The sequence below is a fragment of the Opisthorchis viverrini genome (genome assembly GCF_000715545.1).
Source record: "Opisthorchis viverrini unplaced genomic scaffold opera_v5_47, whole genome shotgun sequence".
NCBI lineage: Eukaryota > Metazoa > Platyhelminthes > Trematoda > Opisthorchiida > Opisthorchiidae > Opisthorchis > Opisthorchis viverrini.
In genome coordinates, this window is record NW_008751702.1 from 173,386 (window position 1) to 185,280 (window position 11,895).

General features: G+C 44.6%; 2 protein-coding genes across 2 annotated transcripts in view; both read right to left on the reverse strand.

Annotated features, from left to right (window-relative positions):
- The window catches only part of T265_03279 (hypothetical protein), a gene marked incomplete at both ends in the record, with an annotated part of 21,344 nt that extends 16,871 nt beyond the window's left edge, over positions 1-4,473 (reverse strand). Inside the window, one exon of the mRNA XM_009167725.1 lies at positions 4,367-4,473. Coding sequence (XP_009165989.1) covers positions 4,367-4,473 — 107 coding nt within the window. The remainder of the gene's footprint in view (positions 1-4,366) is intronic.
- Positions 4,474-4,705: 232 nt separating this feature from the next.
- Positions 4,706-11,895, reverse strand: part of T265_03280 (hypothetical protein) — a gene marked incomplete at both ends in the record, with an annotated part of 13,459 nt that continues 6,269 nt past the window's right edge. Inside the window, 9 exons of the mRNA XM_009167726.1 lie at positions 4,706-4,812; positions 4,842-4,917; positions 5,123-5,181; positions 5,285-5,534; positions 6,810-7,230; positions 7,316-7,629; positions 7,791-8,094; positions 9,803-10,154; positions 11,421-11,595. Of these exons, the coding sequence (XP_009165990.1) occupies positions 4,706-4,812; positions 4,842-4,917; positions 5,123-5,181; positions 5,285-5,534; positions 6,810-7,230; positions 7,316-7,629; positions 7,791-8,094; positions 9,803-10,154; positions 11,421-11,595 (2,058 nt within the window). The remainder of the gene's footprint in view (positions 4,813-4,841; positions 4,918-5,122; positions 5,182-5,284; positions 5,535-6,809; positions 7,231-7,315; positions 7,630-7,790; positions 8,095-9,802; positions 10,155-11,420; positions 11,596-11,895) is intronic.

Sequence of the window (11,895 nt, forward strand, 5' to 3'; positions counted from 1 at the left end):
TCCTGCTGTTTCAAATACTAATGAGTCCTTTGTAGATGATCTTATGGTATCTGGACAAAACGTATCTGAAGAACACACAACCTGTGAAGAGTCTGAAGTTTCCATTCCGAGAAGATCCGAAAGGTTGCGATCAAGACCACCACTGGACTATAAACATCCACACTCTCATTCAAGGTGTGGCGGATGTGATGAACATGACTGATACTCTATTCGTTATTCTATTCATTATTCTCTTGTTTTATTATTACACATGCTATACATATTCGCCAATTCGAATACATACGTGCTGGTTGTTACGCTTCGCTGAATTATGGATTTCTAGTTTGTCGGGTTGTACCGATATACATACGAAACTTAATTCTCACAGGGAGCCTCAGCTGAATTTCGTGTTTATGATATTCTTTAACCGAACGGCAAAGAACACGTGCTACGTAACCAAACACATTTGGCTCCCACTTTTCTGAAGTCTGTTTTTGTCCTGGTTTTCTCCACTCGTCCTCGGACATACACTGAGATCTGACTGGAATGTACATTGTTTAGGTACCACTGGCATTAACCGCATTGGGGTTGATTGACAAGTAGTATAATAACGGTTCATGTATCTGTTGGTTCCTGCTACTGGCTTTTTTCGAAACTTTTTCAAAACAATGACTCATTAGTAGGTTCCAAACGTTTTTCATTGATCACGTGCTTTCCTAATCTGTTAAGACTATTCCGCTGCAATACCCTGCGAGGAAATTACGGCCACGGTGCCCAGTCCTACACATTCGCCCTTAGAGCCACAGATTTCTGCTTGTCCTTCTGGCACTGGACCGATGGGGAATCCGGAAACGTCCATTATTGGAGGATCTTACTGTGCAGATATTTTGGGATTTCCGTAGACATGTGACTTTCGAAGCCAGGGTAAATCTGCGTTGGATGTAAATCCATGTGCTCATTTTACAACGTAAACATTTGGGTTATGCTTCGTAGGATAAAGTGGTGGCAAACTGCAGACGCGCTGTTGCTAAATGGTATAAATTATCACCTGCGTCTTATCGTGGTATCTCCATACGACCATAATCTTCAGAAAAGTGCTCAATCAAGATACCAAAAAGGAAGCCTTTCGTCTTCGCTCTCCCTGAGACACTCAGTCTCCAAAAGTATTTGCTACATTCTCTGTTCCCGAATTCTCATTATCGATATGCAGAGTAAATGCTATCTGGGTTCACTATGAGTTCTGTTTGGATGTATGTAGTAATTGCCAGTTGGCCTGTTCGCCAAACTTGGAACTTGGCTCACAAACATCTCATCTGGAGGTAGGTCCCCGCGCCCATCCGAGCACTGACAACGTTTCCATGAATGGTGACAAAACATCTGCTGAGATTTTTCCAAGCTGGAAAACCAGGTGGGCGGCCAATTAAGCAACCCAGTTATCAATATATCTATGCGTTTTATGCTTTTTACTGCAGATACTTTCTGATCATGGACGTTCCTTATATTGTCATCTACCCATTTGGGTGAGAGGAACTTCATGTATTGTTAAAAGGTTGAAACTTTTGTTACATTACAAAGGTCTATAGATATACTGTCATTTCTGACAACAGCATACATGAGAATGAATCAGGTTCCCGGTCACACAAGCGACATGGCTTCCGACATGTGAGACGTTAGGATCAGATGAGCTGTCAGAGATGGGATTTACAGGTGATGACAAAAGCTTTATGCGAACCATGCACATTAGCCAAACATGTACCTCCTTACCTATTCAGCTGTTGTCATTCAGGTGTGTGTAGCATGCTCAGGTTGAATGGGGCTAACGGCCTCGCCGCATAAATCAGGGAAAGGGGATATAAGTTACTAATGAGCCTCCATATAAGCACAACTCGGGTCTGATTTTTTCCCCAAGGTTGAATAAGCAGAACAATGATGTATGGACAGGGGATCGACTGGCAGACTAGAGTGATTTCGGCGAAGATGGCAAACTTCCTGGCACTATCCTCTTATGTCTCCAGCAATCAAACACCGCAGTCAGTTCATGGTGGATGACACTGGCCAGACACAACAGATGAACAATCTATTCTAAAAAATGGATTTTAATTAAGAAACCGTTCCATGCACTTCCTTGCAAGTTTTTTTTACAAGTTCTTTAAACCTCCGATATGCTGTCCAAAATACAGTTACCTACGCTTCCAATTACTGCGTATTCCCTCACGCAGCTTATTCCTCTAACGGCAGTGGATAACTCATAGGGCATCGTTTTGGGGTTCCTAGTTCCAGAATGGGCATCTATATTCCTGCTTCACCCTTATGTAACGGTTCAGTAGAACACCGATAATAGTGACGTCATATTATATCCTTGTAAGACTAGATTAGTTGAATCGTTCACAATTTTATCATCACCAAAGTGAACGACCGAAGGACAGAACAAACTTGTTCGAGCTACAACGAGAGTATGATCTGACTGTGCTTTCACTTTCACCAGTATTACCGTTGGGTTCAACGCGTCCGCCTGCTTGCCTTCACTATCCGAAGCGTTTGTTGGGTTGGATCAGTACCACTACATCCGCTGACTGCCATGGAGTTCGCGCAACTTTCAAACAAAAAACACCCTCATGTATGCGATCCAACTACACCCGCCCAGATGTCCAAAGGCGCGTCTGCAACTGCCCAGATTTAAGATATGAGACATCCACATCCATTGATCAGCGATAAAGAAAAGTGATACCCATCTCGTTGGAATAGCCCTCATAGTGAGCCAGTCAAATCTAACGGGATCATAGTGCAGTGATCATGGCTTGAGCTGGCCTCTCTGAAGGAGTTTATTTGAGGGCACAGATCTTATTGTTGGATCAGCGCCAAAAGACACAAAGGTTGAATCTCCCAATGTCTACAATGGATGATGATCCCAATCGGTACACTTGTTCAGGACTTACTTTCCATAAGCACCCGGATTTTTGTCTGTTAACTGGCCATCACCCTGTGCTAAGTCAAACATGACGGAACCAAATTTTCGGTCAACCGTATCCGTAGACAGCTATTTGGCGAAAAAAGTCTCAATCAGTTGGAACACAGGTGGCATAATATACCGTTTATGAACGCTTCAGTGTTTCGCCAGACAGACATTCCATAGCATCCCTCATGAAGGTGGGATTTCCAGATGAAGACTTCCGTTGCACACTTCACTTGAGCGGATGTATCTTAGTCGCATGTACCAGGGTTGCTTACGGCGCTCAACACTCTCAATGTCCATATAGTTGACACGGTGCTGTCCGACCAGGCATGCAAGAGAGAATAGCCGTAATCGAACCGGCAACGACGTAAACAGATACACCACGATTAGTCTGTCACGGAAATGCTAAAAGCGGTGCTAACTGATTTACTAACTCAATCCATTCTCTAATTACTTTGATTGATCTTATGCGTCAAAATTCTGTTATCCTATGCCCAATCTTGCTTCTGATTAGCATTTCAGTAGCACCAGACTGGAAACCGACTTCTATTTGGTTTCCTTGACCCAGCGTAGCCGGACACGATGAACAGTCACCAGACAGGGTGACAGACGGTGAGCCTCAGCATAATTCCCGATGAACTAAACACCACCGGAGATCCCTCCTTATGTACCAACATGGCACAAACGGGCATTACACAAATAATTAAACTGTCTCCAGATAGAACAGCCTCCTCTAGGGACCAGTTGCTATTGTCTTTATGAGTAGTTGCTTTGATGTATGATACTTCTTAGACAGGAAAGAGTCACAGAGTAGTACACGCCTACCGTTTTGATAATAATAATCTTTCAGCTGTCTATCAGCCATGCCATCCAAAAGAAGTGCGAGGGATGAGATACCGCCAATTTGCCGAAACGTAGACAGTAGCAGTTGAAATGCAGAGGTCAGGTATGAATCAGGACCTTCCGGTCTGTAAGTTCGCGCCCTAACCACTGAACTACCGTATTAGATAGGTAGCCTGTCTAGTCCTATCACGTTTGAGGCTGACTTTGGGAGTAGATAGCTTATTGCTATATTCTTCACACAACGGAACAGAAACCTGTCATGGGACTCAAACTCACATTGCTCCTCTAGCCATCATCCTAAAAAAAATTACGGTATTCCGCCACTGATACAGTGCTAGATCTCTGGAACGAACAATGACAGGGAACAAAACTGTCACGAGTTAAACGAGTGCGACTGCACTATGGCCCACTCATAATACGTGTTTATTTGCCTGAAAACAAGGAAGCATGTTAGCAATTAGAATAAACGTACACTGGTTTAACACGGATTCTTTGCTTGTCTATAGGCCCCAAAAGTGTAGGGTTTTTGCTGGAGACCTATGACCAGAGACGGAACGTATGTACCGGACCGCAGTGCGAACTTCTGCGTACCTAATTTGTTCACCCGCACTGGAGAGCACAGTGGAATCAATCGTAAATTTGTCACTTGTTCTTAGAAATGAGAGGGCCAGTGCCAGTAAACCAGTTTGGGTTGTCATCACGTTTCGAAACCGTTTCTGCGACTTCCCTTATGGATATCATTCTCTTCGTTGTCTGCTCGTTGATCTTCTAGGGGATACCCCCACTTTCACCACTACATATCGGACATCCTTTACTTAAAGAGAAACTGAGCTTGTGTACATTGGCACGTGGCCACGCAGCGCAGGTCGAAATGGTTCAGTGGTTAAAGCGCGAATTTACTGACCGGAAGGTCTGTGCTTCGAACCTAACCTATGGATCTCGGCTGCTCCTGTCTAGGCTTGGGCAACCAGTCAATGCCTCAGCCTTTGTGCATCCTTTGCGTGGCATGACAGCTAGGTACCAAAAGGGTGTTACAGCTGAATGATTACAATGTATTATTTCCCACCTTCATCAACAATGCTTGATCGTGTGCCCTTGCGGTGTGGGTTTTCACCAGTCTTTCGCGGAGTAGGAACATAAAGCTATGCCAAAAGGAGTATGATAAAAAGGAGAACTGAAAAAGTGAACAACAAAGTCCACCAACTTATACCATTGAACTCGTCAACCAACTGGATATAATGAACCATGAAACCATCACTGGTACAAGGAGACGAACAAATAGGAGACCAGAATACGAAAAGGGATCCATATGCCCTCAAACAATTTCATTGCTCCCTCCCAACCAACCCAAACCAAATCAAAGGCCGTAAAGTAAGCCACAAAAAACCATACATTAAAATCAGTATCTGACAGTGTATAAAAATCTGATGATACACGAGTAGATGTCCAGCATTGAATAAATGCAATAGCGACTCTCAGTTAGAAATGCTCAGCCCTGGCAACTCAAACATCCTTCTGGATTCTTCAGGCTGCAGGTGATGGCCTCCATGTTCCGACGTTGAATTTCCTTCATTATGCGCTCCTCCTCTTCCGCTTCCTGTTGCTCGTCAATGACGTCACCTTTCCCAGTTGTCTCGTTGCCTACATTTACTGTCACTCCTCGTTCCATCAAAGCACGTACACGAGTCTTATCAATGGTGAATTTTATGGGGTCCGCAGCTGGGCGAGTACGCAAATAGTACATGCCGGTTTTCAGTCCCTGAGAAGGAAAAAAGTGAAAAAATGGATGAGCAAAGTAACCAATTTAAACGCGGGGCAAGGAAGTTGTCTGGTGAGATAAGTGGGATGCGAAACAGCTAAACACTAAACACCGAGCGAAAACAGCTGAACTGTATGTCCGACAACACATTCGTCGATTTCCAAGGGAATGGCAAGTCTATTGTAAAGGACAACCACTTACCGCAGAAACTAACCATATGAAAGATGCAACCAGGAGTGCAAAAGATGTGAAGCGAAGTTTGGTGCTCTACACTTGCAAATGACACACGGTACCCTCGCTATTTCGTGAATGAATAGAAAGGAATCAAGCCGAGGAATCCAAGGTACGGTCACTCAAGGAGTGATACACAATGAGATGAAGGGCCAGGAGTTTGCTGGGGGCGGTGTGAAACGAAATGACTCAGTGCCTCCGCAGGTGACGTACAAGGAAACAACCTCTGGAGGAGAGTGACTATCAAATGAACAAGCTTGTCTGTCAAACACCGAACACCACAGCAATGCTTGGATTGAGAAGTAGTCCGGGTACCACAGCATGAACTGCTACCCCATCTGCTAGTAACTGAGGTATGAATTTCCACAACTCGCCAACAGTCATATAACTATACCGTACAGTTTCCTTTGAGCATGCCATGGCAACATACCCCGCTGTTAAATCCGGTAGGAAGGAGAGCTTTCCAAAGGGTGTGCAACCCCTAAATTTGCGTGTATCAAAATGGGACACACATCCTTCGGGGGACTTGAACTACACAACCAAACACCTCTGAAATCTAATCCAGATATCCCAACATGAAAGTGTGAAGACTGTAAAACAGTGATGTTGTGATTAAACGAAGTCGTTTTTTACCACACTCAGATGCTTTTGATATCTAGGACACGCGGTGATGGACGTGGCGAAGATAGTCACAATCAATGGTACAGCCGGTCTGTGTTTTTATCAATCTTCCAGTGCGGTTCGTTGACATATGACATATACGCGGATTGGAAAACGGATGTCAAGAAAAAGACCACGTGAACACTTCAAGTAATAGCGACAGACCAATGACGTTATTTTTTTAATTTTATGATCGTTAAACGAAAGCCGAGTTTGTCGCTTGGTCGATACGTGTTAAAGAGGATTGCCTGAATAGAAAGCTTGTTGTGGGACAAAACCCCAGCGTGGCAGCCAGTAGCAAAATAAATCAGGATGCACTCCGTAGAACCAATATCAGCTGTAATTTACAGGGAATAAGAGAAGTGCAACGTCAAGTAGACTTACCTTCTTCCACGCGTAAAAGTGCATGCTGGTAATTTTCCCGTAGTTGGGCTGAGCAACATGTAAGTTGAGTGATTGACTTTGGTCGATAAAAGGCCCTCGGTCGGCCGCCATGTCAATTATCTTGCGCTGAGAAAGTTCCCAGATGGTTTTGTAGAGAGCCTTTATTTCATCAGGAATGCCTTGAATATCCTGAACAGAACCTTGGTTTGCCACAATGGCGGACTTGAGTTCTTCGGACCATAATCCCAATTTGTTGAGGTCATCCATCAGATAGGGATTGACGATTTGGAATTCACCACTGAGCACGCGGCGAGAGTAGACGTTGCTAGTGAACGGTTCAATAGACTCGTTGTTTCCCAGGATTTGTGCTGTCGATGCAGTTGGCATTGGCGCCAGAAGGAGACTGTTTCGGACACCGTACCTAAACGAACACATATGAACAGGTTGGACTTGCAGGTTCGAGAAAACGATACAGAAAGGTCGGGGAGAAGTAGGTGTTCACTTACTTTTTAATCCTTTGTCGTAAACCTGCCCAGTCGAGACCGGAGATCTTGCTTAATTCTTCCGTGTCTACACCCCACATGTCCGGCTGAAGAATGCCTTTACTGACAGGGCATCCTTCATAGGTTTCGAAGGGACCCTCTTCTTTAGCGAGATCGCAAGAGGCGTCAAGAGCGGCAAAGTAGATTGTTTCAAAGATTCGCTTGTTGAGCGCTGCAGCCTCCGGGCTATCAAACGGATAACGTAGCAACAAGAATGCATCAGCCAGACCCTGAACGCCAATACCAATAGGGCGATGGCGCATGTTTGATCGACGAGCCTACGTAGGGATAAAGATTGAAACGTGACACAAAAGATGCAAGGTAAGGCAAAAGTGAGGATATCAAGTTAGTGGGATCGAAAATGCAATACTAAGCCGCTAGTGACACGACTGCGTATGGATCGCAAAGCAGTCAATCCATAAAACAGAACAGCACTTACCTCTTCAACCGGATAGAATGAATTATCGATGACACGGTTCAGGTTCCTTGTTATGACTCGAGTCACATACTGCAGTCTATCAAAGTCGAACGTACGTTCTTTAGCATCAACAAAGTGTCCAAGGGAGATAGAAGCGAGATTGCAAACTGCAGTTTCATCCGGCGAGCTATACTCAACAATCTCAGTACACAGGTTACTACACCGAATGGTTCCCAGATGCTGGTGATTGGACTTCCTGTTGCAAGCGTCTTTGTACAGCATGAACGGAGTTCCGGTTTCGATCTGAGCCTCAATGATTGAGTGCCTAGGTTAGAAACGGGAGAGGACAATACACGTAAACAAAGCCAGTTTAAGAGCTCCAAAAAGCCAAAAACACACCAGAATGGTCAAATAATGATTATAGCTGTTCCAAAATGTAGCCTTTGAAGTGAAGTGTGCTGAACAAATTCTCGTGATATGTTTTACGCCTATGACCAATGAATCAATGTTGGTTGAAATCTGGCACTCTGACTCTGTGAGTTTCGTGCAAGTGCTTGAAGAATTTAGTGCTTCTAACCTTGGACTGACTTTCCAGTCACCTGGAATCAGTGACGGCCCTATACTATCATGGACGACTAAAGGATATTCCACACTAATGCTCCGGACGGACTGCAGTACTGCCAACCGTGTTGAATGGATGAGTTTCAGTTGCGTATCCTCTTAACAACGGTAGCCTTTTACAGTGAGGCAAATAATGCCTTGTCTCGATAAGTTCACAAAAGGAATAGTGACACCGACTTCAAATTATCAAAACTTGGCTCCGGTCACTTTAAAAGAGTGCACTGGACCGACCAAGTTGAAGTCTTGAACCAAACGCCATAAAGAGTCCATGGAATATGCTAACGTAACTAGTGTGTGGAAATACGCTACCGATGACTCTACAACTAACAGGGTAGCGGAACATACCCCCCCCCTGACTAGGGGAGTCAGAGAGTAGTTCTGGAATTTTGTCGCACATGCAGTACTTTGTATTTATACCCTAGACCAATGATATTCCTGAGTTTGTTTCTCGTTTCCTGATGATCCAAAACTGTTCCACCCCATTCAGAAGTAGTTATGATAGAAAAAGAACATTGATGAACATAAATTTCGAGCTGAAAGATAGCCCATCCTGGTTTGGACACTCATTGACTCCCATTAAGTTTTGGTTTAGTATTAACACACCTTTATAACAAATTTCACGCCAACAGAGTGTGCGAAGCCCACCTGGCTGTAGACAAAAATATTAAAATATTTAGTGTTCATCTTTGGGAGCATTCGGTTTCGGGATGAGGTTCTTTTCCCAAGGATGGAAGGCCATTCGTGACAGACCTGAATGTACAATACTTGACGGATATTTTTGTGCGTAATAAAGCCGTGATTGGTGAGTGATACGTACTGAGAACAATCAAAATCACGATGACCAGTTACAGGTAGTCAGGACACTGGCCTTCTTGGGATGATGGTACTCAGTTGTCACAGCATGCAATAAATACTAATGATTGTTCACCCTTTCGGTGCCTAGTTGTCACGCCACCCGAGGGAAGCATGAGGGCTGAGATACTGCCAAATTGTCCAGACCTACACAGGAGTAGTTCAGATGCGGAGGTTGGGTTCGAACCACGGACCTTCCGGTCCGCCATGGCCACTGAGCTATTTCATGCTCTTTTGGTCGGGGTGAGGAAAAGCATCATACAAGACAACCTTCTCAGATAAAAGCGACTAATTACACATCTTCTTGGTTTTCCGTTCAAATTATTTACAGTAGGCGAGCTTCTGGTCACTGACCATGACGTGCTTTACAGCTTTAGAGAAAAATAGGCTTATTTTTCCTATTCGGATGCTAGCACTTCCAAACTAATGGGCCACATTCAACAGAAACCCAGTTGCAGAACACACTAGAACACACACACACACCTAGAATAAAAAAATGGAAAAAAACGAAGAAACTTATGGTCATCGGGAACAGAAAAGACAGTATGATGTGGACCTACCAGACTTCTTGGGCAGGCAATGTGCGTCGTCCACGGCCTTCCGCTTCGTATTTCAGATACAAGGCCTCAAATTCCTCACCCCACTTATCAGGTAAACCTGGACATTCGTGTGGATCCATGAGTGTCCACTCCTCATTGGCCTCCACTCGTCGCATGAAGATATCCGGTATCCAGAGGGCATAGAACAAATCCCGACCACGAATTTCTTCGGCGCCAGTATTTTTTCGCATTTCAATGAACTGGAGGACGTCCGGATGCCACGGTTCCAGGTAGACGGCGAAAGCACCGGGGCGTTTATTTCCACCCTGGTCGATGTAGCGAGCAGTGTTATTAAACACACGCAACATTGGAACTGAAACAAGGAAAGAAAACAGTATGGAGATTTACTGGTCAGTGAAAAAGCAGAACATTCGGTTCAATTTTTTTCAACTACAAACCATTTATCGAAGTGCTGATTCCAGCTTTACCGCTTCTTTAAACGAAGATAAGTGAACGAGAACCCCGCGTTGAAGGTGATGGTCCAGTCAGCTAACTGACGTCCAATTGGTTTGCTTATCCAGCGTAGCAGGAAGTGAGAGTTCCTTGGTGAAGGTAACGGCTTTGATAGAGGACCGCCATTGGGTGCGTGACACAGTCATATCTATCACGGTCATAAACAGTTGGTTTGTCTCGTCTCCATCCAACGAGACGAGTCACCAATGAGACTGAGTTCACTAGTAAGGGCTTTTATAATTCGTTGCCAAGTCATGGATTGACCGTGCCTGGATCCCTCTGTCCGATATACGACTGTGCGAAAAGGACCCTGCGAGGTAAGCGATCCTCAGGTGCATGAAATACATGGCCCAACCAACATACCCTGTGGGGTGTGACCAGGCGACCTGAGTGAGAGTTGGTTTGAAAACTATCTGGCGCACCTCAGCATTACTGATCTGATGTTCCAAATGGACCTGCGCAATGTTTAGTGAGCACCGATGCTCAAACAAAGACTTTGAAGGTCTTCCACACAGAGGAAAGGTCGAGCCATAGCTGTGAACCCTCTATCCATGACAACCAATCTGACGTCAGGTCAGCGAAACAAATGTCGGAGCTTGATAAAAGTTGCCACGGAAGCACGTGGCCAACAAGGATAACATAGCTCGATAGTTCTTTTGAGTGTATATGTGATATTTATATGATATTTGGGTATATAAATTACCTACGGTGATTCCGGGTGCTACAAGTTTTTTTGATAACAAAGGGAGTGAGTAAGTGAACACACTGAAAAAAGAGCGCACGTTTAACTCTTGGCTAGCGGGATAATTCATTTCTCTAACTCCGTCATATCAGACTTCCAAACACCCCCCGGTGGTTGGCAAGACAGGACTGTGAGACAGATGGGTCATTCAAGCTGTTGCGTTTCGCCTGCCCAATTTGTCAAACTAAACTTATGGATTAGAAGGATAAATGTACTGTCAACAGGTAACACTGACCCGATCCGAACTGACTACCAAATAAAGGTCATGCAAAAGATTAATCAATTGGACAAAGCACATAACCGCTNCCAATTCCATCCAAACCACCTTGGTTCCGGCGATGTAAGTGCCTGCGCTCCGGATGTTGTGTATATTTACGCCGATACCTCCAGCATTCTTGGAGATGATAGCACATTCTTTGAGTGTGTCATAAATACCTTCGATACTGTCGTCTTTCATTGTGATCAGGAAACAGCTGGACATTTGCGGTCTAGTAGTACCACTATTAAACAGGGTCGGTGAAGCATGGGTAAACCACTTCTCCGACATTAGATTGTACGTCTGAAACCATAGAAATACAGCTTGCATGAGCTGATCGGTAATGTTGGTGCCATAAGACTTGTGGATAGATTAGTGTTCAACATGCGAACTGAAAAAAGGTCTAAGTCAGCTATAAACATCATCATCATCATCATCGTCAGCTGTAAGAACCGCGTACTCGTCGTACACTGGTTGTAGATGCCGCAGTTTCGTTCACCGATGATTTGGTGGGGTAGGTAGCTGCGCATTCCACGCGCGAGCTGGTAAATTGGCGCATAAATCCAGCATTGTCAGTGGGCTGTCAAGTGGGGGGGGGGGTTG